Source organism: Kwoniella dendrophila, chromosome 2 (genome assembly GCF_036810415.1).
Source record: "Kwoniella dendrophila CBS 6074 chromosome 2, complete sequence".
Classification (NCBI taxonomy): Eukaryota; Fungi; Basidiomycota; class Tremellomycetes; order Tremellales; family Cryptococcaceae; genus Kwoniella; species Kwoniella dendrophila.
The window spans coordinates 10,499-35,254 of NC_089477.1; the positions used below are offsets into that span (position 1 = coordinate 10,499).

The window sequence follows — 24,756 nt, forward strand, 5'->3', positions numbered from 1 at the left end:
TAGGATGCTAATAGTCTTAACGGTCTTCTTCCCGGTCTATTTAACTTTATCCCCGCAGTCATAATATGCCGAAAAACCTATCAAGTTGTGCCGTTACTATGTCAATATCGCTGACAGAAAAGTTATCTGGCAGTCTTTCGTCAATCATGCAAGTATAACCCGTATTCATTGCTGCTTGAGCCACAACCGCATATTCAATACCTTTTAGATCCTTGTAAACTCCCCATATCACCAATCTTTGCAGTCTGGAGTTATATTTTAAGGCAAAGCTGATTCGACTCAACCCAGTTGGAATTCATACTTTCCGATTTAACATGTTGATCACACCTTTTTCTGATTATTTTGGTGCATCAAAGATAACGCTATCAAGTTATTCGAGACAGTCACTGGTCATATTCTATAGTCCATATGGATGCATTTCTATCATGACAGCTTTAATTATAATATATACACATCTATTGAGCTGGCTTTTTTCCTGATCCATGAGATTTTTCACGAGAAATGGTCTTCATACCATCGTTCTCTGGGGTAGGTTTTTCTTTACCAGCTTGTTTAGGCTAAAGACGAGAATTTGATATCAGCGTCAAAGCATCATTGTCAATACAATTTGCTGAATGACTTACAACTCTGACAAGCCAGTAGAAACCGATAGCAGCGAAAACGTTAAAGATGATATATACCCACATCAATCCAAAGTTTCTCCATCTGGAAAGAACAACCATCAATTAGCTTTTCGTTTTCTTATTGGAAGGGATGTAGGAGATAAAGGGACGTACCTGTGCGAGTATTGGATGTTGAAACTATTTAAGAAAGTATTTGTTTTATCAATTGAACAGAATTTACAATCAGATGTAGCGCTGTTATCCAAAAGATATCCTCCGGCAAGGCCAATGTAATCGGCCATGTAGGTTTGACAGGTTTCTCCAGATGGTGGGTTGAAAGTAAGGTATTCGACATCGGAACAGACAACGTTGGTATTCGCCACAGCGACAGCGAGAAGACCTTCGACCAAGTAAGTGAATGGAGATACTCGGTACATGAACTTCCAGAAACCGGGAAGAGAGTTGTAGACGACCAATACACTGTGCACATTGAATTAGCGTCAACGATCAGGAGAGTAACAAGCAGAGTGAACGCTTACCCATTGAAGATCAAACATAATGAGAACATCAGTTGAGCGATATTACCAGCTGCTTCGGCCAAATCCATACCAGCTACAATTGCGGTAGCAAATGTAGAGGTGAACAAGAAGAAGACTTGCATGTATAACCACATGAGAGCACCTCGGACATGAACAGTATTGGTGGGGATTGCATTTCGGTAGTAACCTATTGGGTAATACCAACAGAAGTAGAAGAGCGTACCAACGAGAACTAGATGAATGTAAATCAGTAATGAAGCTAACGGTATATCATTACGAAGACTTACCAGACCATGGGATCTCAACAACGATGTTACTCAAGATGAACACCTTCCAACTGTAGGTTTTCGAAGGTCTTTCTCTTGATTCGTACAAACTTCGTTGCACGACAAAGTTGGGCATGATTTGTTGTACAAGTTGACCGAAAATAAGGAATGACTGGTGATATCAACGTCAGTGACGGAACTATGAATCGTTATAATTCCTCATACTCACCATGAATGCAGAGAACAATTGAGATTGAAGACCTTGTTGCGAAGTATCAGCCTTGAAGAACGAGAAACCAATGAACAGAGCCTAGAAAAGAATTGTCAACAAAGCTATCCGACAACGAAGAAAGTAGTGACCGGACTTACAGAAGATACAGCCAAGAATAATTTAGAATAGATATATGAAGGAGTTCTCCAGTATTGTTCGAAAACTCGTTTCAATACAACGAAGAATTGAGTACCGAATGAAGCAGCGAATTCAGCATAAGCGGATTTATCTGCTTTTGAATTGTTTGATTGATCTCTTGCTGGAGGTCTTTCAGCCTTCATTCTATCCAGTTCAGCTCTGACTTCGATACGTTCTGGACTATCTAACCATGCTTGATGCCAATCTACGTTTGTATGACTTCCTGGAGCAGCACCAATGGCAGCTAACATCCATTCAGCAGGATTCTCACCAGGTGGACATTCTGGAGCGCCATTTTTGACAAAGTAGTCAATAAGAATATGTGAACCTTTTCCAACTTCACCAAAGTAAACTGTTTTACCACCTTTAGCTAAGAACAAGAGTCGGTCGAAATTTTCGAATAAAATAGCTGAAGGTTGATGGATTGTACATAAGATAGCTTGACCATTTTCAGTGAGTTTTCTAAGAAGTTGAAGAATGTTCCATGAAGTTTGAGAATCAAGACCAGATGTAGGTTCATCAAGGAAAAGAAGAAGTTCAGGTTTAGCAACAAGTTCAACGCCGATAGTTAATCGTTTTCGTTGTTCGACATTTAAACCTGCATTACTGTCAGCAAGAATAACAATCTCAACGATGTAATGGCTGGACTCACCTTCACCTGGTACACCAACAACAGCATTTGCGTAACCATCCATTTCTAAAAGCTTGAGTACCTCTTCAACATATTCGTATTTCTCTTTCTTTGTGACATGTTTGGGCTGTCTAAGCATTGCACTGAATCTTAAAGCTTCTCGGACGGTACTAGTTTGAAGGTGGAGATCTTGCTGTTGGACATAACCGGTCTTTCTCTGGAATGACACATCTCGTTGATGACCGTCAACAAGCATTTCACCAGTGACAACACCCATAGTAACTCGAGTAGCTAATACATCCAAAAGTGTGGTTTTACCAGCACCAGATACACCCTATGAGGTATTATTAGCGTATATCCAAATATGATTATCTAGTGTATGCAATGACTTACCATTAAAGCAGTAAGGGTACCAGGTTTAACCCAGCCATCTACATGATCCAGAATACGTCTAGTCTCCTTCTTAATCTTGATATCATATACGACATCTCTCCAAGAGAAGATACTTGTTTGCCTTTGAATGATTGTTGTATCAGCAGCACCAGTTGAATGCTTGACATCGGAAGGTTTGACTTTACTTGAACCATCAGAACCTTCTGATTCAGCATCACTGCTTTTTGATGATCGAAGAGCTTCAGGAATTTGACCTTTGGGATAGACCAAAATTTCTCCCTTGGATTGTTTCTCGGTAATGACCTCTATATCCAGGATTGAAAGTCAGCAATGATCGAATCGACGATGAAAATCCGATCACTCACCGGTAGCACCAATATAAGTAGCAAAGAAGAAGAACATGAACAATAGCAAGATACCGAAATTTCTCCATTTGTGAGAATGGTAGTATTCGTATGAAAGAGCGAGATAGGTATCACCATTAACAATACTTGATCCAGCTTGTGCACCAACAGTCATACAGATTCTATTATCGGCGCCCACGTTGGCGTAAGCAGGGAATTGTGGTGAGGGAACAAAAGTTGAACATTCGAAATTTCTGTCGTGGAATTCGTTAATCATAAGTGATTCGAAGGCGTAAGCAATTGGGTCGATATAGTTGATCCATCGAGACCAACCTCTCATATAGGTGACAGGGATAGCAAAACCGGTGTAAACGACAAGACCAATCATGATGACAGAGGCGGGTGTCATGGCAGCGACAAATTGACGGGAGACGGATCCAATAGTTCGGAAAATCATCGACATGGTAAGTGTCGAGAAGAAGTTGATCAGGAGATAGAAGAAGAATGAACCTAAGATCAAACAGGTTTAGCTTTGTTACCACATCACAGATAGTGAACTTACCTGGATCCCTCCGGAGGTTGGTCATGAAATATAAGACAAGATTGAAGAGAATAGCGTTAAGAACTTTGTATGGCATGTCAACAAGCATTGATGCAAAGGCTTCGGCAGAAGGATGGTAGCTATTGATTATTGATGATGATCAGCTTGAGTGACAGAGATTTTTACCCAAGAAATCCACTTGCAAAGCGTAACGAGCATGTTTCTCAACAATGGGTCGTTGAGCGTACAAAGTGAGAATCTGAAAGGAGAATGGTCAGTAAAAACGCAATTGGGCAGTATGGAAAGATTACCTACTTCCAAAGCGGCACCAAAAGCGTTTAACAAGACAGCGAAGAATAACAAGGAACCTCGAGCATAGAAACTGTCCGTGGTATCCTCTACAAAAACAAAGTCAGCCAGGTTCAACAGCTGAATTACCACTACTTACGAAGATTGTAGAAAACGGAACTGATAATCAAACCCATAACAAAGTTACCGAAGAGTTGTGTTAAAGTCAAACTAGGATCCGCCTTTAAACGCCAGAAACCTCTAGCTACACAGAGCTTGACTTGTTGACCATAGGACAAGGTGTAAGGTGAGGAAGCACGACTATAGTAACTCTATCAGCTCAAGTATAGAGAACGTCCAAGCGCCAAATATGAATATGACTTACGTTCTTTTAGATTGTTGTGCACGTCTAGATGCTAAGAATTCATCGTATCTTTCACCTCCTGTTGGATGTCTTTGATTGAAAGAAGCGATTTCCGCTTTTAATGCTTGATATTCTTCACTTTGTTTCCATCTTTGAACAAATTCTTTTGGTGATTTAGGTACACTGTTCTCGAAACCTGTTTGAGCTTGACGTTCTGAAGGACTGGTCAAACTGGTCAAGAAATCGGGTGTAGTTTGTTGTTCTGGACAATGGAATCCCATTCTCAGAAAGAAATCTTTAGCTTGATCAGCTCGACCAAAGTAAATTTGTTCACCTTCGTATAAAACTGATACTTTGTCGAAGAGATCGTAGGCGGATTGTGGAGATTGGTAGATGGCGACCACAGCTGTTGTACCCAAGTATTCAGATTGCATGCGAAGGGTTTTGCAGAATTCGATAGCGTTGGCGGAATCAAGACCTCTAGTAGAGTTATCCCAACATTGTAAAGGAGCACCAGCCAAAGCAGCTTCTGAGATCGATACACGTTTACGTCTATAGATGAAGAGAGTATTAAGCTGTCAGTGTGATGTAATGAGGGACGATGACGTGAAGGCGCAAATCGATGCGACTATTTTAGGTATTGGAACACTGCAGCAGAAATCAAACTCACTCTCCACCAGATACACCTCTGATGAAATCGTTTCCAACTTTGGTATTCACAGTATGAGAAATACCGAAAACAGACATGATGACGTCTCTGAAATGAGTAGCAAATTCAATTCTGCTTAATCCCCCAGGAGGGTTTCTAGGCGCTCTGGCTTCGGCGGCGAATCTGTAAGAGCATCATCAGCACAAATCACTGTATACCGAAGCCAATGACAATTTAACGTACTGAAGGGTTTCACCGACAGTCATACCTGGAAAGTGAACATCGACTTCGGCGGTATAAATAGCTTCTCCTCGGAATCGACCATGCATTTCCTTTGGTGTAAGACCTAGACCGAACGTCAGCAATATACCTGATGAATACTTGGATCAATTAGGAAACATACCTCGATAGTTGATCTCGGCATCTTCGTTCAAGAAGATACCGTTATGTTCACCTGCAATGGTCTTGAGTAAGGTAGTACAACCACTGAACCGCAAGTCAGCTTCACATTCAAGGATAATATCTACCGAAAGAACTTACCTTCCGGGAGGACCAAGCACGACCAACATCTCTCCACTTTCTAACACACCATCCATATCGTTGAGAATATGTACTTTTCGTTTTCTATTACTAACGAGATCTCTAGCAGAACTGACGAGTGATAATGGAATGTTGCTGACTGTCTTTTGGTAATCTATGGGGGAGAAATACATAAGTAAAAAGCTCAAAAAAGTTTGAAAAGAGCGAAGAAATATGATCGACATACCTGCATCGGAACCAAAACCATGTACACTTAAACCACTATATGAAATACCAGCGGTTCTTCTTGGTGATGAATCTAAACTAGCTTTAGCCATTTGTTTTACCCATTTTCTAGCATCAAAGTTATCTGAAAAAGGATCGAGATCACTATCTGGTGTATAATTGAATATATCATTATTACCATTGGTATTGACAGATTGTCTTGACAGTTGTCTAGCTAAACCAGTGACTTGTTTATGACGCTGTTCAGGTGTCACAGATGGATGATCATGTTCCTCTTCGTTGTTACCATTATCATATTGATGTTGATTATTGCTGTTGAAATGAGTAAGTCTTCTTGATTCCGTACGAGCCAGTTCAGGTTCTTCTTTTGTCCTGTCGACAAAGTTGTAATCACCTATACCGATCGACATGGTGAATTTGTGATATTTATAAGTGTACGAGTGAAAATGATATTATAATATTGTTGACCATGAGTTTGTGATGAATGAAAGTGCTGTATATATGAGAATACTAACAAAAACTGACCAAAGAAAGAAGAGAAAGATAAAGATAAACTTGGCGATACGGGGATCGATATATTATATATTATATTGTTATATGTATGTATCTAAAAGAGAGATGTCCGTCTTTTTCTTTTCACTAAACAATAATCTTAATAACAACAGAGATGGCCGTGTTTTTGGTTTTTAGCGGGGGCCGTGGGACCGACGGTCATTGATACCACAGTGTAACGGAATCATTTTATCTTTCACTGGAATCATCGTATCATCGTATCATCCCACCATCTTAATATTAATTGCCATCATCATATGTTATATCATACCATAAACAACTAACGTAAATATAACGTTAGATGCATATCATTATCGTCAGCGGGTCCCGTATCGTCCTTCATCTTATCTTGTCATTGTCATCTACAAGCCCTTTGGTGTGGATGAAACGATGTCTTTTATCACTTTAGAATTGATTCGGTCATTCTTTTTGCAAAACTGATTTTGATCTCAAATGTTCAAAAACACGGAGATGTAAAAGAGAAAAGAGCGATCGAGACTAGTGCATGCCAATGAACCCTGATTCGAGACGGGGTACATGGGTAGTATTTCAATCTAAAACAAGCCAAGCACATCTCTCAAGTTTTACCCTTCAGCTGGACTGTTTTATCCTCCGATCCTTTATTATGTAGATACTGTAGTTACAACAAACTATATCTAACAATCAACTGAGTAACATATACAGACTATAAAGGATCATAGGTATGTTCTTTACCTCGCCGTCGGCTACATATTGCATACAACAAAGAATGCGGATACCGAATTTTAGATCCCTTTAGCTTGTACTGTATATTTTCGATATCATAAGAGAATGAATGGTGTATGGTCGCTAATGTTAATCGCAATCTGCAGCACAGCAGCAATTCCTGACCTATGGGCATTGGGACGATTATACAACTCATTGGTATCTATCGTTCACACAGAACCAATATTACAGCTCGATTCGACATATCCAATCAATGCTTATACATGCGTTACTTGATATCATATGATACAACACTAAACCACATCCTCCTATCTTCCTTTTTATGTCTAATTATCTATCTATGTTGTAATTACTGAACGTGTAGCTGGCTTTACATGATATGAAGTATGCTTTATTGATGTATCTTCCTTTAATTTCTTAGCAGGTTGATGTTTTTCTATAGCATGATCATCTTCTTTTCTCATTTGTCTTAATATCAAGTCTTCCTCCTTAGTCTCATTCACTACTTCTGCTTCTCTTTCTCTTTTTGTACCGATAACAGGTTGCTCTGGGGTATCAGCTAATCTAGCAACCAATTTATATCCGCCTAAAGCACGACCATGTCTTAAATCTTCCAAACCTTTTTCGATTCCATATAATCCACCTTCAACTAATCGAATTCTAGCGGGTGACAACAGCTTTTCAGAAAGAAGTAGATCAAATTTATCTAATAAAGCTTGACTAAATTCTGGATGTCCATAAAATGTGGTTGAAAAACTTATACGTAAAAATTCAACTTCTCTTATGGAAGAATCTGTATTAGTTGATTCTTTAGGAGATCCAGCCAATGGAACTAACTGTCCTGATCGTTGATACTCTTCTTTCTCAATAGGAATAGCGTGCTTCTTTCGCCATAGGAAAGCACCTTGAAGTACCTGTTGACAAAGCGTGGCTGTTGTACTTCCAACATTGTCGATAGCGATTCGAACCTAATCAAAAAGTCAGTAAGATTGCTCACGAACAATGTAAGAACACTTACATTATCAGCAGTTTCTTTCCTGATCTTTTCTACTAATTCAACTGGATCAGACCACCTATCCAACACCACATCTGCTCCGAGAGATTTGATATAATCATGATTGACTAGTGAAGCCGAACAGATTATCCGATAACCAAGTAAACGAGCAAGCTCTATGAGGTATACACCTGTAATACCAGCACCTCCCCAAATCAACAACCAAGGAGCGTTCTCTTTTCGCTCGCTCCGTTTCACGGTCGACAACGAATCTAATGGCAAGTTCAAAGTCTTGAATAATGCTACACCAGCTGTAATCAAACCTGTACCGAGGGTAGCTGCCTCTTGATCTGATAAGTGTTCTGGAGTATGACCAACTTCGGAAGCTGAATGTACCGAGTATTCCTGGAATGCACCTGTATGTGATGCTGAAGAATTGGCACAAAACCATACCTAATTCAAAATCAGATTAGCTTATTCAACAGCTCGATCTTCGGTGGGAAACTCACTCGATCGCCGACTTTGAAATTTTTAACATCTTTACCTATACTAATGACTTCTCCAGCACCATCTCTACCCATGACTTTCGCTTCTTCACCTACACCATACTTGAAAGCTACACCTTGCCAATCAAAAGGATTAAGTGCCACATAAGACGTTTTGATGAGGATTTGATGTTGTTTTAGTGTAGGTACAGTATGAGAGTGGGAAAGTTGCCAAGCACTTTGACCTTTTGGAGGTATACGAGCTAGTAGAGCTCGATGAACAGCACGTCTTGGTGTAGTTTCGTTGACTGTAGTGACTTGAACGGTAGTCATTTTGAGTACTTCTTGTGGTTTGCGAGAAGGTAAAATAATGTACAAAATGTTCAACATCAAACTTTTTCAATGGTTGCTATTTTTTCATCTATGACATCGTGACCTCTCGTCAATCTTCGCCCTTCCAGTAACATGCATATTCTGATAGTTCTGGTTAGTAAGCTCGGAGGTTGAGATTGATATTATCATTTACCCGTAGATGATAATATCAGTATAGAAGTCGCCATTTCTTTGTGAAACTTATCTTTTTATGGCGATTAATCGCGTCATCTTCGGTTTTGACCGATTGCATCATCTCTTAAACATTCGGCCGGTTTACCTTGTTTGGTGGGTTGTATCGACAGATGTGGTATGGACTCTGCAGATGCTGCATGTATCAGATATCATAAGCATAGCAACGCGAGGATTGTGAAGCAAACGATGTGAAATGCTTATCACCTCAATGCTTGGCGTGGATGCCTTTGAATTTTACGAAATGGACTCAGTGTTTGTCAGACTGATCATCCCGAAATGGGGCAGATTTATCAAGATTACCCAAAATTATGCATCTTAGCATTTTTTATTTACTGTATAGAAAGTATGAGACATGTACAACGTATTTTCCAAACTTAGTCTCTCAAAGCTCTAGCTCTTTTAGCAGGTCTATCACCGTTAAGGTCGTGACCATTGGTTTCACCGTTGGTTTCTGTTCCATTAAGACCTTTTTCTTTTAATGCTTGTCTAACACCTGGAATAATGTATCTACCGTAATCTAAAGCATCATGATAATTATCATAACCCCTAATTGAAATCAATTCACAACCTAATTCTACGTAATCTAAAATCGAATCGATGACGGTTTGTGGTGAACCAACAAGAGCAGTTGAAGCACCTCTTGCACCTGTTGCAGTTACAGTAGGATACCATAAAGCTCTATCTTGAACTTCACCTTTTTTAGCAATATCTAATAATCTTTGTGAACCGACATTTTGTGGAGCTTTATCTGATGTTGGATATATAGCTGGTCCAGCTCTATTTTTCTTTAATAAATCTAAAATATTATGAGCTTTTTTCCAAGCTAATTCTTCAGTCTCAGCAACGATTGGTCTGGATGTTACCCAAATTTTTGGTCTATCGTTAGGTGCTCTACCAGCTGCATCAGCAGCAGCATAAATTCTATCAATTTGTTCTTTGGTTTCTTTTAATGGTTCACCCCATAAACCGAAAATATCAGCTAATGCTCCACCAATTCTATAAGCTTCAGGTGATGATCCACCAACTGATACAGGTATAGTACCATTTACAGGTCTAACGTTATTTCTAAAATCTTTAAAAGTATAATATTTTCCTTCCCAATTTATTGGATCAGAAGATTTCCAAGCTTGTCTTAAAATCTTAATATATTCTTCTTGCCTCGCGTATCTTTCATCTTTACTTAGGAAATCACCTTCTCTAGCTTGTTCAGTATCATCACCACCAGCGATGAAATGAACTACTACTCTACCACTGGAAAGTTGATCCAATGTAGCTAATTGTTTAGCAGCAACTGTTGGATACATTGTATTTGGTCTAAGAGCGATAATAATTTTGATTTTTTTGGTAACAGCTGCTACTGTAGCACCAAGTGTGAATGGATCGAAACTTGCTGAACCGTATGGGATAAGGGTATAGTTGAAATCATTATCGTCTAAAGCTCTAGCATATTTAACAAGAAATTCAGGATCTACTGGTGCTCCTGGTAGAGGATGAAGTTCAGTATTTTGGTTGGCAAAGGTTACACTGATGAATTCGGTAGGCATTTTGACAGATATTTTCTTGGTTGCTGTTGTTTTGGTTTTGGGTGTATCGAGAACATCTTTGCAATCTTTTCCATGTATCTTGTTATATATAAAGGTTTGTACTATAGCCATAAAATATCTTTGAGATAAGTCTAGATAGCGTAATATGTGATAATCACATCGTTGGTAAGCAACTCGGCAAAATCCGACCAAGATATGTCGCCATCGTGTTGACGTGATTTCGGGAGATCCAGGATTTACCTCTATTGGTTATTCTTCAGTTAGATTGCTACATGGGATGTGACTTTCCCAGGTCGTGAATGACCTTTGAGGTCGTTAATAAGGATGCGAGCGACAAGTAAGCTATAATGTGTACTGTAAAAGGACTTCAATTAGGGAATTGGCTTATCAATCTATAGTCAGATTCGAAAACTCCGGGATTGTGGGTTATCTTTGTAAACGTTATCGTAAAAGGTAACCACTTAATTGTAACCGGTATTCGCCGGAGATCCGATGATTGACTTTCTACATGGTGGTTTTAACATTACATATCGACATTCAGCACAGTATACAAATGAGATCGAGCCCTGTAGAGAAATCGGGTGTACTCGATCGGAGGAATCTCTCAAGAGTAATGACCACGTCTATTTGCTTCCTACGAGATCTAGAGGTTCTCCGTCAATACTGGCGTACAGCTGGCGCACATTATAGCCATGCAAAAACAACCTAAATACTCGCGTCTCATAAACTTCGAATTTTACGATCACAATGACAAGCTTGTACAATCACGACTCCTTAACTCCCGTACGATAAAGGCAAAGAAGTGGGCTGAGTAATATATAGCCAGATGCGATGCACTCAACGTCTCTTGACTTTTTGGTATCTCAATTACATTTCGTTTTTTACTTTTTTTCATATACAAAAAATACCTTGCTAATTTCCAAATTCTACATTTCCAGCAGCTGACTTCCTGATGTATTGACGCATCAGTCGTGTGGTGTCATTGTAATCTTTTCTGATGTCTAACCTCCACAGGAACCCCAAACTAGATCTTATCGAGCAATTTTCCATACCAAGAAGTAGGAGGATCTTCAACACCAACGTCTTCATCTTCTGTGATCCTACCAGTATATAGATCGGCTTCGGTGGATTTGACGAACTAATATATGAAAGGTGAAACTTGTAAACATGTCTTCTTTTAGTATACCACTTTGGTCACATCGGTTTTCAAACCAGAATCATCGGCATCTTGCGACACTTACTCTGGTTTTCTTATAGATCTTCCAACCAATGAATGGTACCGCGTATATAGGAATACCTAAATGACATTTGGCGTCAGCGGAGATACTACAGATGGGTACTGGTAATCTAAGCAGTAGAGATAGACTTGCTGATGTAATTTGCCATGAAAGTTGAGGTGTTCCATCTACCTTTCAAGAATACAGCGAATCCACTAAATAGGACGATGATTCCACATGCAATTGCACCGAACCAAGCTGCATAAGGTTGTAACGGTGCATGCCAAGAGAGTTGTTTTCTGCTTACGCCTTGTGACTTCATTGCTTTGTGATACATTATAAATGTCACACATAGTGTGCCTGTTTGGGTTTTGATGTTTCAAACGGTCAGATCAGTAACGACACTCTGTATCATTTCAGAAACTATGAAATAACAACAATAAGGATCAAATGGCTTACCCCATGATAACAAGCCTGAAAGAGCATTCAGGTGTACGAGCCAAGTAAAAGCTTGAGCAGCACCGCCTTTCCCAACACCTACAATGGGTTTTGATCAACATGGTAAGCTAATTGGTTCTAGTCATTTAGTTATTTACGGTAATTTACTCACTTAAATAAGCTAAAAGACCGAAACAAGAAGGTATAGCAACACATAACCAAGGTACACCAGTTTTAGTATACCTTTGTAAAAATCTTGGTGCTTGACCATTCAAAGATAAACCTAATAAAGTTCTTGAAGCCACATAGATATATGTGTTTCCTGCTGACCATGCACTAGTCAAAATAGCTGCATTGAAAATTGAAGGTAACACTTTGATTCCTGATGCTTCAATCGCTATTACAAATGGTGATGAAGCTGCATTGCCTGTTCCTGCTAATAGTTTCTTGTTTGTATATGGGACGCTGAGACATATGATATCAACACAATCGTCAATTGAGATGTCCATTTACTAAATTGTTTATACTTTATTGTAAATAGACACTCACGTCATACCGATAATCAAAGATCCACACATATCTATGTACTCATGAAAGGTCAATTAGGAATTGCATGAGAAAGTTCCTCTCAGGGACCGTGGGCTTACAGAAGAACATGATTCGGTATAAGACTCTTCTTGCAGCCTTGGGAATTTGTTTTGTTGGATCTCTACATTCAGCAGCGGTAAGAATGACAGCTTCGGTACTATTGTATGAGAAAGCTGCATTGATGAATGCACTATTAAGGAAAGGAGAAAAGAAGTATCAGCGAGCATTCCGTAAAGATTAATGTTTGTCTATGTATCTTTGTGTATACCGAAGGAGAATGTTCTAGTTCGAAAGATGGACTCACGAGAAGAAGGCTAAGAAACGGCCTAAACTTCCATCAATACCTGGGAAATGATTCATTGCTCCAGGATCTTTCCAATATCTAAAACCGATTCTATCATGATTAGGTGCACCGCCTAGATCGATAATGATGCCCAACAATATTAGTCTGACATATGAAATACAAATCAGCTTTGGTGCTTCATCGTGTAGTGTCAAACAACGAGATATACAGTAGGGATATATGGACTTACCCTAAGAAGGTGATCACTTTGATACTGGCTGTAATGACTTCTGCTTCACCAAAGTATTTAACAGGAAAGAAATTGAGGATAATCATCGGTACGAAACAGACTGTGATCCATACAGCAGGACTCAAATGAGACCAGTATGATATGATCAAGGATGCTGCTGTGAGCTCAGAAGCTACGGCAGTTGAATATCTATTTAATTTTTGATTTAAATCAGTGCTCCTTCCAAGCTTCCGACTTTGGTACCAAACTTGAAAAACGATTTATAGTGACATACGCATAAAAGTCTGAACAAATAATGAAGGAAAAGTTCTGTTATTATAGCCCCGATGAACGCTAAACAAGGTTATTCCCTATAACTTACAATTCCAACCTAAAGCGAAACCAGCAGCTGGATCAATGAATCTAGCAGCGAAATGTGGGAAAGAACCAGCTACGGGGAACTACGTCACAGATGCAGATTTCATCAGTAATTGTCTGCATATTAGGATAATTCTGATCAATCTCAACGGTGAACTCACTAAAGTAGCTATTTCACCGATAGATTGCACTACACTCCATAGAATACAACCGGTAAACATGAAAGCGAGAAAAAGACCTAAAGGACCAGCTTTTGCTAAAGCTGCACCTGAACCAACAAATAAACCAACTCCTATACCACTGCCAAATCCTATAAAAGTGATATGGCGACCTTTCAAATGTCTTCGATTGATGACTGGAGCTACCAAGGTGAGAACACGTTAAAACCGTTTGGACTTTAGACTTTAGTGGTCTTTGCAGTTGATTCACTTACCAGCATCAACATTCTTCTCTAAATCGTCCACTGGTTGTTCATGTACTTCCGCACCTATGTTCTTGTCATCATAGGCAGACTGTATAATATCTTTCTCCGCTGCTGACATATTGGTTATCGCTTTATAAACGGTTATTCAAGAGCAGCAGTTGTGCGATTCGATCCTATGGGGTTTCTTGATTACCTTGATGATTGCGGTATATATAGTATGATCTCTATAGGCGGCGCCTTATCTTCATGATTACATTCCATACGTTACCACAGCAACAGCACGGCCGGACCGGACGGCGTACAAAAACTCATGTCAAGGCGGAAAGTCAGAAGATATCATGTTGATTGAGCGCTGTATCGGGTTTTATCCAATCATGATTATATCGTTAGGCACTTTATCCACAGTTTAAACCTCTAAAAATAGAGCTAAGACAGACCTGATCCGAATATGGATATCTCTTATCTCCATTTCGATACTGGTGTATGAGCTGTAGGGTATCCATTGCAGTAATTTCCAATGGCCCTCTCCAAATATATGGATCATATGACCTTATCTTTGTGGCTTAAGATAGCGCCAAAATCGAACGATTGTTTTTTCATCAAATTAGGTGTTCATGCTGTAATTTATGTACATTCCCACAGGTCAACTGACTTGAACGAATGTAATTATAGATTTTAGCGTCTAGCCAAGAGTGTAGAGCTATCCTAAAGTAGAAATATGCATGAGTATGGAACTGGTTTACCAACCATTAGGTATACTCGGATCATTACACGAATAACGGAAATGATATCGGGGTATTTCCGTTATCAATTTCCGAAATTTTGATTGGGTTGATTGACTCGGCATTCTTTTGATACTCTGTTACTAAACTTTTCCCGTAGAGAGCCAGATTACAGTATTGGATGTTGTAGATCGAACTGATAACTGTCTGAAGCAGCCAACATTTCCTCAATGTCAGATACGATGGATCTTGGATCATACCCAAAACCCGAAAGGGACTCCAAATGCCCATCACGTCCCGCTGTAGGTGATACTTCAGTATCGAAGCCAAAAAGCGAAAGGATATTGCTAGTGTCCATATTGGACAAATCGTTGGTAGGATCGTTTTCAGGAGCCACACGTGATGGACCAGTCGGAATTGTTGGATATACTCTGTTTAACATCCTGGCAAGATAATTGGCCACATGTTCATCATCTACACTTGCGGTTGAAAGCGCTTCGATAAGGGAATATTGTAATTCAACAATTTCCTGTTCTGGTTGGCCTACTGCACCAAAGGATACAGCCTAAACGCCGCTTAGCTATATTTCTATCATTCGGAAATCATATGTTTACTCACTTTCATTAAGAAAACACTGGCAAATACCTACGTAATACGCGTTCAGCTGTGGACAATTTCATCGTTATCGGGAAACAGCTTACCAATTTTAGGAAAGTCCGATTAGGGCAATGTCGTAAGATACCCTTTCTATGCAATGAGATTCCGTATTTCACAAGAGATATCGCCGCATCTACAGCTTCCATGATAAACGGTCCTTCGGTGGAATTGATTACACTGGCTTGAAAAACCCGATCGTCTTGTTTCCGATTCTAGCCGAGAATTAGCATTATGGGCTTCGGCGAACAGAGATAAGCACTCACCTTGATACGCCTCATCACTCTGGATTGCGCAGCCCGCATTGCAATAGCATTGGCATAAAGTCTGATACCATATGATCAGCCGTAAACAGTATAAATGGTTTGCCCAGGACTTGCCTAATATAATCTAGATCCAACCGCCATCGCATTTCTCTCAGTTCGTCTTCCGTAAAAACAATGCCGTCGTGATCCAATAGGTTATAAGTAGGCAATTCAGATGCTTTCAGGTGCCATGCCATTTCCAATTCAGGTTTCAACCTATGTAGAGTACTCTCAAACCTTCCCGTTCGAATCAGATCCGAAGTAACATCTGCTGAGTCATAGAATTGTTCTTGAATTAAGCCAATCATCTAAGAGCAAAGTCAGTTGGATCATACATGTTCGTATAGGAACATAGAACTTACATGCGTATACTGAGCAATCAGCATGATTTCAATCCATTTGACCTGCACCCGAGGAAAAGGAAATCTTTCATCCCCTGATACTCGACTAAAATCACCCAGCCTGTCCCACCATCCAGTCGGCATCTCTGCTCAGGAAGTAAGCAAATGCATTATCGCTTCTAAAAATGGTAAACCTACTAGCTACAAACTGAGTCAGTAATCGGTTGTAGCATACACAAAAACGGAAGACATACCTTGTATCAATGAACCTCGTCCCAGACGAACAGACGCACTAAGCAGCAAATCAGCTTCTACATCTTTACTGCACATCAGAACGCTTACTGTCGATCAGCTGCCTGACAATCTGGATGACAACGATGTATATTTTAGCATATCATTACTGAATATGAGCGGGGAAGATAAAACTCACATATCCAAGTACGATGCCTTCGATGTACAGACCATTCCTCCTGTGCTTCGGATGGATATGCCTTTTCGTCATGTAATCCTAGCTCTTGCGATATACGAACAGCCTATTAACAGATCAGTTCGATATCACCGATACAGTTGAGTTCATTACATGAGGGCTCACCAATCCAATCATTGTCCATGACAGATCATCATACACCTTACATGGATTTACAGGTCTTTTGTTGAAGTTTGGGGCAACATTTATACTAGTATCTGAGAGGAGCAAGGCCCGTGGTGGCCATTCACTCAGTATGAGTAGAGCTTCTACAGTGCCTATAGTACGCGATGAGGTTCTAAAGGAGTATTAGCCAGGCATGATGATTGTACGAGTTCGTCGATCTTGACCTACTCTCCCATTGCTATATATCCTATACGTTCCCTTAACCAACTAGTAATTTTGTTTTGGACTATTTTAGATCGTCTGGGTTCTACGGGGTTGAAAGAGTCTCCCATATCCATATATCTAGATGCTGTACATATCATCGCTGCGAGTAACAATGGTTCTTGTAACAAGAAGGAGAAGTTTTCGGGTTGAAATAGTTGAATAGGTACTAGAGGTAACATTATGTTGATATGTGTTCCAAAGCTGTATAACGTGTATGCGTAATCTATCAGCAAGATATCACAAAGCAGATGCATTAAAATCAAAAACAAACAAAACCAAAAACGATACTCACTAAGCAAGTAAAGCTGTAGCTTCATCTGCCGTCAATAAACCATCCCTAACAGGTACCCATTGATTCCATAATCCAGTTCCAACATTATGATGTTCAATGTTTACTCTAGGTTCTTCTTTAGTTATATTATCTTCTTCTTCAGCTGCAGCACATAGTATCCTTAGAGCATCTGCAGGATTTTCTAAAGTTTCTCCTCGAACGAATTTGAAATCACCTGAATCCTCTCCGTTGTTGAAATTTCGCGTAGGTATGTTGTTGCTAAGAGGTCTGAAGGTGACGTGTCATCAGTACATAGTATCTTGTAGTATCCCTCGAAGTGAATCACCTACTGATATAGAGTATTGGTGTTATTGAACTGTGGTGGATATACATTCGAATTAGAAAACGAAGCCGCTGCTGGAGGTGTATTTTGGGTTTGAGTATTATTATTTGAGATTGGTTTCCTTTGATATGTCTTTGTAAAATTACATTGACGTCCAGTCCTTAAACAACGTCTACAAGGTGGATCATGAGGTGCATCAGGACTACCTAAATCACATCTTAATTTTGCTGCTCTACATGATTCGCAAGCTTGATAAGTTCTAACATGATTAGCTTTTTTACCATTTGCTGTTGTTGTTGATGAACCGGAACTTTGATTTGGGTTATTAGGACCGGATGATCCTGATCTTTGAGCGGGCATTGAAGGATGCGATGTTTACCGAGATAAGATAAGAGAACTCAAAGATACTATAATAGATGTTTAATAAAACCATATGTCATAAGTAATCTTGAAAATGGTATGCGTAGTGTAGAGAGATAGAGAGAATAAAATCAACAACAAATGTCGGAACGGATCCTTTCGGGGGACAAGCTTGATGTAATATCTATTTGATCTGATTACCAATTACGATTTTTGCTAATCGAGTGATTGCATAATTGTAACACCGGGCTAATCTGATTACAAACAGTTTGTAATTACCATTACCCGATGATAACCGGATAACCGATTGCACCGTTCAACAACGATTCATCTCTGACTTGGATGACATCGAACATTGATAACACAACGATCAAATCATTGTAGCTTGTCAATTCAAAACACCCAACTAGTTCAGACTGTAGAGGCTCATGATATCATGCGATGGTTCTGATTCCTATCTACCCCGTGAAATATCAAGGTAATTGACAAGTATGTATCAAAATATTCTTAAATCAAAAAAGTGCTAGAGAGCCTTGCTCGTATATTTTACCATGATAGAAGAAAAGCAGCTGCCATCAAAATAATGCTCCTACTTCAGTTCGTCGGCTTCTGCTTTTAAGACAGGTTCATCCAATCACATAATATGACGTGAGCCCTTTTAGCTTGTAGCGTGTATCGTATGATAGCGTTACTATAGTTAAGATTGAAATCGAGCATCCTCCACTCTTGATGAAGTACGTCGATGTATTTCTTCAAACGTAACTGACGTCACGATCAAGTCATCTTACCATAGAGAGATCAAATCTATTTTCCTATGGGGAAATCGTATATCATACGTGGAGTGATATATATATGTAGTCTGGATGCATAAGATATCAATTTCCTCCTTTTCCTCCTCTACCCAAAACATACAAAAGTTCACACAACACAATGTCAGTCCAAGAAGAAATCAACAAGCTTGAAGCTTCAATCAACTCACCATCAGCTATCAGTGGTTCTGGTAAAGGTCAAAGTGATTCTAGTAGGTCTTTATTTACCACCTCAGCGGATAGTGTTCACGGTTTTTATACTGATGTCTCGTCTGAACCTAGCCATCGATTCAGGCGTCAATGAAGGTGTCACATCACAATTCCCAGGATCAACTGTCCAAGTTGGTGGTACAGGTAGAGGTGAGAATCCACCTATACCGGATGAAGAAGGTGGAGAACAAAGTAAAACAACTGGAAGGTGAGTGATTCCATTCGATATCTGTTATTGCATATCGAGTTGTATGTATCTCACAAAAACCAAAGGAGTCTAACTTATGATTCGGTCAATACCTTTTTAGACAAACCCATGCCAACGACTTCGAAGGCGAAGGTGGCCCAGAAGATAAAGTAAAAGTCGCCGAAGCTCAAAGACCAGGTGATCAAGATGTAACTGGTAATGACCGTTCAGGTCGATCATAATTCAGGTCAAAGACAGAAGGGAAATATCAAGTATAATCAATGAGAAGTCAATATGCATTCAGTTATTCATCAAGTATCTCTGTAACATCGTCTGTACATTCACAAGTCAGTACTTCATTTCTAATTATTCGATTCTGATTTGATCTCCAGTAAGAGCTATCATCCAAACTACTATGCTGCATATCCTATTCACAATGGTATCTAAGATGTATATACACTGAAATTATGGTCAATGGATGAACCACTAATAATTAAGGAATTGAAGATGATTGAAAAATTGAAACTGGTATTATAATATACAGTATAGGCCGTTATTTGGCGGTGTCAAACATATAATTTCCTATCCATGGCGATCTATCTTTAGTTCTTTGTTTAATATGCAATGTCCTCCCCTTCGTTAGGATTGGTTCCTATATTTCGTTCTCCTTCTCTTTGGCTTTGGCATCTAATCTTGCCATTTCTGCATCTATGGCTTTTTGACCTTCAGCCGATAATTTAGGTTTACCGTCCTCCCAATCAGGTTCGAAGAAACGAGATTGATGTCTGGTGAAAAAACAAACAGTCAGCAAGATAACCATCTTTACAATCTGTTATGTGCGGCCCCAATCATTAAAGTTAACTCACTCTTCCCCCTTGGCTTTCCGGGCGGCAGCCTTGTCCCTTTGAATTTGTTCTATCACTTGTTTCTGTTTGGTGGCTTCTCCCCAATTTTTCCCTATTAGATGTTGAGTGACAGGGTCCCATAATCGACGAGACTCTTGCTCATCTTGTTCTTCTAATGGTCTGACATCTTTGGGAATGAGAGCAAGAAGATCGAGATCAAGAAGTGTTTTCCATTCCTATGAGAAAATAATGGTAAATTAGAAGACATACATTGCGATTCTGAGTTGAAAGTACGAGCAGTCGACAAGGAATTTCAATTTACCTTTTCACCCTTAAGCTTATACTTGATTTCCTTCATCCAACTACCTTCTATATTGGCGACGACCTTGTCAGCAGGCACCTGTTTAGCCTTGGTCCAGCTTTCCTCTGTTTCATTTCCAACTGTATATTTGTATATGATACCATCTAACAGGAATTTAGGTTTACCAATCCATGACTGTTTCAAGGTAGTCAGTAGACAATCACGGCTGCTTAAGGTATAGCTAACTCACCTCATCTTTGTAATCTATTATTGCTCGTAATTTGGTTTTTCCCTCTGCACCACCTCTACACGTTATTTGTATTTGATCACTGATTGTACCATAGTATGAACCCTTTAAGATACCGTTGACTGAAGCGGAAGGATGTGTGATTTGGTATTCCTGAAAAGAAAATAAGCAAAAGAATCAAATACTGGCAATATACGAGACTCACTTCGCCTTTTCCTGCACCATCTCGAGCTATACGTATGAAGATACCTTGATTACTTGATCCAGGTCCAACTTTCACAGCTAAATACAAACCGTCGATTAATCAAAGATGTTCATTCGTCACGAGAGATACTGTGAGAAAACTTACACATGCCCGAGACCTTGGCTGAAATTTGATCCATACCATAACCCTCTATACCTTTTTCTGGGCAAGTATAGTAGTAGGCTGAGATGGGAGGGTGATGTGAGACTTGCTCGCACTAACGACCATTTAGTATATCAGCTTTTGGGTTAAAAGGGAGATCAGCGAAATGGTCTATTACTCACCAAGAAAACTACTGTAACTTTTTCCGAATCTACAACACCTGCATCTGGATCTGATTCTATTTCGTCCCCTGGTCCTGGAATAGCTCTGTTGACACTGATAGTATCAGTAGACTTGTTACCTTGCTTCAAGCCAAGTCCAACATTTTGTTTCTTCGACGCTTTGGAAGAGCTTGAAACTATGGAACTAATAAACGTGAACCAGATTTAGCATATATCAAAACTTGTGTGCGAGGGAAAAAAATACGGCTTACCTAGCTTCACTGCTTGGTTTTCCCCCGTGTTCACGACCGAGGACAGGTGTGGTCCACCCACTACCACCTTGTCCACCATAAGCTGGTTCTCCAGGTATGGGCACGTGAATATGGGTTCGAACAACCGGTTCTCCGGTAGCTTTATCTATCACTATCGGTGGTAGCCTCCATGAACATCGGAAGTGTTCGCCTATAAAAGAGATAATCGATATCAGTCGAAGTGATAGATAGACATTTCTGGACTTCCAGTTAAAAATAAGTTAAACTGTTACCGCTAACTCACCTAAAGCTGAATTATAGGGTTTACCTAACCTTGCTCTGATAAACTTCAGTTCTTTACTAAAGGAGAATCTCAATACCGACAACATTCGTCCCAATTCATCATCTGAATCACCGATACTGAAAATATGATCGCCTCAGCGAGTGTAAGGCAGAATTCAAAACTTTGATAAAACGACTTACGCCGCAAAGATATCAGCTCGATCAGCATATTGCCAGTATTCTAAATTTGGTATAGGTTCAAGTAATGAAGCAGGAAGAGAAATTCGACTAAGATGATTTATATAATGATCAGCATGTTTGATGAAGTGGCGCCTGAAGTAAAACATACAGATTTGCAACATCCTTTACACCCATCAATCTAGATGAAAAGCAAATCAGTAACCATCCTTAGCTGACGTGAGATGTGATGCATCACAGGATCCAAATATCTGATCGACCTTACTTCTTCAATAACCCTAATATCACCTTCATCTTACTTTCTTCCCCTCCATTTCCAACTTCAGGTAAAGTAGCTGGCGCTCCGCTCTCATCGGTAAAGGGTTGAAGAGCTGCGATTGAAAGATAGAGTGAAATTGAATCGTAATGGTTATAGACAGGATGAGAGGGTGAGAGTGGTTGGGAGTTGAGTGAAAAGTTCAAGGCGATAGGTTTGGTTGATCAAGGGGTGGAGATGAAACACGTCAAAATAGAGTAAATGAAGAACGTTCGTTCGTCAGCTATTTGGGTATTTTGACATAATTGAGCAGTGTCGCATATGCGCATAGCAACTATGCTTGATCCGATGATATTTCCCGTTGAGAGTTCTGCCTTTACCACTACGTTCCACCAGGTCGATGTGCAATGAAGAGATTATGCCAAGACCACCATCGCACAAGCACCTTCATTGCCCAATAACCCTTGCACTAAATTACCAGCTCCGTTCAAATCGAAATAGACCATGCATACTTTTGCTTACGCGTATGCAATTTTTCGAAGCATTGAGATACCCAGTCTAGCTATACCTGATAGCTAAGCAAGCCCTATGTTGACATATAGTATGACCTTGATCCTAAACATACACTTTGACACTTTGTACCAATAACGCGAAGAAACGATGAACTCACTTGTATCGTCATCCGTAGGAACATCTACCACCTTTCCCTTCTTAGAGACACTCATTTCGCGAAGCTGGACGACGTGGAGATGTAGATGAAACAAGTGAAGACAGCTGTTGAGAGTCTACGATACAAGAAAACTATAGATAAGGCTAGCTAATCCTAAATGATATTACTGAAGATAGAAAGATGAAAAGAAAATAAGATATCATCAGATATATCCACAAACAGAAGTAGAAGTACATAGTGACGTTATATCTTATATATCTTAATATGCGGGGAATCTATGTCAACTTAACAAATACCCCCACTTAAACAGATCAGATAGGTCAATCACCGCGTAAACAGACCGAATGTATATCTTATGAATCACGTGGTGGAGATATGAATGTGGCACTTACATCTCTCTCATCTCAAAAGTGGAGGACGAACATGAAATGTTGTTTTTGTTTTCGAACCATTTTCGACTTTTGAATAGTTCTGATAATAGTAATTGCGTTTCAAGGTATAAAATATAAGTAATAACAAAACTACAGGAGGACCCATCAGATACTCTTCCACAAAAAGGACTCAGAAGCGGAAGAACAAAATCAGTCGTCTTTGGAAGCTGCAATAAACCGATACATCCAACTTTAGCGTCGGAGATACAATGTCAAGAGGAGGATTTAGAGGAAGAGGTAGAGGTGGAGGAGGAGCAGATAGAGGTATGCCACCAGGTGGTTTTGGTAGTTTTTCGAGACAAGAATGGACAGATGCGATGGATAAAATGAAGACTGATCCGAGGTATAGAGGGGTGCTTTATCCGGTAAGTGTGATGTTATTCAATCGGTAAATGGGGGTGGAATAGTACTATTCAAGCGGCAGCTAGGGGTGGGATGGGGGCATATGAGGATGACTGGGTGGGTGGGTGGGTGGGACATTAACATTAAGGTAGCTAGGGGTGGGATGGGGGAACACTGCTACCTTATATATAGTGTAGTACCATTCCAGACTAACTAACCAAATCATTCTTGTTTAATAGCCATTAGGAAACAATTCAACAGCATATTTATCTGGACCTGATGATCACGAATTATTAGTCATGACACATACGATATCGTTAAATTCGACTTTGTTAACTGGGAAAGGAATACCTACGCCAAATGGTCAACCTTTACCTTCTGGCTATGTACCTCCTTGGAGAATAGCTGGGGAGAGAAAGGTCGTTGGAATAGGTTAGTCTAGGTTAAACTGACACAAACGATACTCAACTTAAAAAACAAAGCTAATTCATATATATAAATGCTACCTTACTCATATTAGAAATCGAGTCATATTCAGATAGATTCAATACACCTTCAGCAGCTGGTCCATCAAAATTAGATCCAATAGCATTGAAATTAGACTCATCAATGTTTCCACCTGCTTTATGGGCAGAGTATTTTGAAGGTGCAGGCCAAAAACCAAAGAATAGTCAGTATACTAATTTCCCAACTTCGAGCCCATCAAAGGTTCATTCTTTAGTAAAGAAATATATCGCTAATTAAAATTGATTTTGTTTTCCTTCCGTGACTAATAGAGTTGAAAAAGAAAAGAAAGATTGATGATTTAGATAAAGATGATAACGATAATGGTGAAGATGAAGTGAGTTATCTAATAAATATTCTATCCTGTCCTGCAAAGATACCTACGTGCCATACATCCTATAATGGTAACTCACAAATGTCAATTCCCCTTGATAGGAATCACCACCACCTTCTTCAGACGAAGATTTCGATTTTGACGAAGATGAAGAAGAAGAAGATCATCAAGATTATGATGCAAATTACTTCGATAATGGTGAAGGTGATGATGATAGTGGAGGTGATGATGGTGAGTAACAAAGCATCAGACATGATCTTGTAAGTTTGGAACACTGATTTTCCCTTTTCCCGCAATCTTAGATGAAGGTGGTGGTGGAAATTACGATGATTAGA

General features: G+C 39.6%; 8 protein-coding genes across 8 annotated transcripts; 2 read left to right on the top strand and 6 right to left on the bottom strand.

Moving 5' to 3' along the window:
- Positions 1–455: 455 nt before the first annotated feature.
- On the bottom strand, positions 456–6,201 carry L201_001434 (uncharacterized protein; the record flags this gene model as incomplete). Its single annotated transcript, XM_066217223.1, has 20 exons — positions 456–557; positions 624–705; positions 777–1,082; positions 1,142–1,373; positions 1,429–1,579; positions 1,637–1,717; positions 1,777–2,414; positions 2,469–2,781; positions 2,841–3,145; positions 3,206–3,694; positions 3,747–3,865; positions 3,929–3,984; positions 4,041–4,123; positions 4,174–4,334; positions 4,399–4,929; positions 5,048–5,209; positions 5,270–5,372; positions 5,430–5,512; positions 5,567–5,720; positions 5,793–6,201. 20 exons carry the CDS (start codon positions 6,199–6,201, stop codon positions 456–458), a joined length of 4,560 nt encoding a protein of 1,519 aa, XP_066073320.1.
- Positions 6,202–7,386: 1,185 nt separating this feature from the next.
- Positions 7,387–8,860, bottom strand: L201_001435 (uncharacterized protein; the record flags this gene model as incomplete). Its single annotated transcript, XM_066217224.1, has 3 exons — positions 7,387–8,016; positions 8,067–8,495; positions 8,552–8,860. 3 exons carry the CDS (start codon positions 8,858–8,860, stop codon positions 7,387–7,389), a joined length of 1,368 nt encoding a protein of 455 aa, XP_066073321.1.
- A 608-nt stretch (positions 8,861–9,468) lies between these two features.
- Positions 9,469–10,638, bottom strand: L201_001436 (uncharacterized protein; the record flags this gene model as incomplete). Its single annotated transcript, XM_066217225.1, has 1 exon — positions 9,469–10,638. The coding sequence occupies one exon, from the start codon at positions 10,636–10,638 to the stop codon at positions 9,469–9,471; it is 1,170 nt and encodes a 389-aa protein (XP_066073322.1).
- A 1,024-nt stretch (positions 10,639–11,662) lies between these two features.
- On the bottom strand, positions 11,663–14,313 carry L201_001437 (uncharacterized protein; the record flags this gene model as incomplete). The annotated part of the gene is made up of 13 exons (XM_066217226.1): positions 11,663–11,776; positions 11,880–11,935; positions 12,009–12,215; positions 12,315–12,392; positions 12,466–12,758; positions 12,843–12,873; positions 12,941–13,071; positions 13,186–13,329; positions 13,415–13,603; positions 13,689–13,698; positions 13,776–13,854; positions 13,933–14,132; positions 14,205–14,313. The coding sequence occupies 13 exons, from the start codon at positions 14,311–14,313 to the stop codon at positions 11,663–11,665; spliced, it is 1,641 nt and encodes a 546-aa protein (XP_066073323.1).
- Positions 14,314–15,086: 773 nt separating this feature from the next.
- L201_001438 (uncharacterized protein) lies at positions 15,087–18,047 on the bottom strand (the record flags this gene model as incomplete). The annotated part of the gene is made up of 13 exons (XM_066217227.1): positions 15,087–15,482; positions 15,536–15,562; positions 15,619–15,786; positions 15,838–15,898; positions 15,952–16,184; positions 16,239–16,363; positions 16,472–16,509; positions 16,560–16,581; positions 16,648–16,750; positions 16,810–16,981; positions 17,038–17,274; positions 17,366–17,632; positions 17,695–18,047. 13 exons carry the CDS (start codon positions 18,045–18,047, stop codon positions 15,087–15,089), a joined length of 2,202 nt encoding a protein of 733 aa, XP_066073324.1.
- A 930-nt stretch (positions 18,048–18,977) lies between these two features.
- Positions 18,978–19,495, top strand: L201_001439 (uncharacterized protein; the record flags this gene model as incomplete). Its single annotated transcript, XM_066217228.1, has 3 exons — positions 18,978–19,068; positions 19,139–19,274; positions 19,375–19,495. 3 exons carry the CDS (start codon positions 18,978–18,980, stop codon positions 19,493–19,495), a joined length of 348 nt encoding a protein of 115 aa, XP_066073325.1.
- Positions 19,496–19,905: 410 nt separating this feature from the next.
- Positions 19,906–22,865, bottom strand: L201_001440 (uncharacterized protein; the record flags this gene model as incomplete). The annotated part of the gene is made up of 13 exons (XM_066217229.1): positions 19,906–20,038; positions 20,120–20,334; positions 20,421–20,594; positions 20,650–20,799; positions 20,852–20,928; positions 20,996–21,107; positions 21,175–21,358; positions 21,426–21,615; positions 21,709–21,824; positions 21,888–21,974; positions 22,036–22,065; positions 22,150–22,255; positions 22,811–22,865. 13 exons carry the CDS (start codon positions 22,863–22,865, stop codon positions 19,906–19,908), a joined length of 1,629 nt encoding a protein of 542 aa, XP_066073326.1.
- A 585-nt stretch (positions 22,866–23,450) lies between these two features.
- L201_001441 (uncharacterized protein) lies at positions 23,451–24,755 on the top strand (the record flags this gene model as incomplete). The annotated part of the gene is made up of 6 exons (XM_066217230.1): positions 23,451–23,606; positions 23,823–24,015; positions 24,104–24,253; positions 24,360–24,424; positions 24,523–24,652; positions 24,724–24,755. The coding sequence occupies 6 exons, from the start codon at positions 23,451–23,453 to the stop codon at positions 24,753–24,755; spliced, it is 726 nt and encodes a 241-aa protein (XP_066073327.1).
- Between the last annotated feature and the right edge of the window lies 1 nt (position 24,756).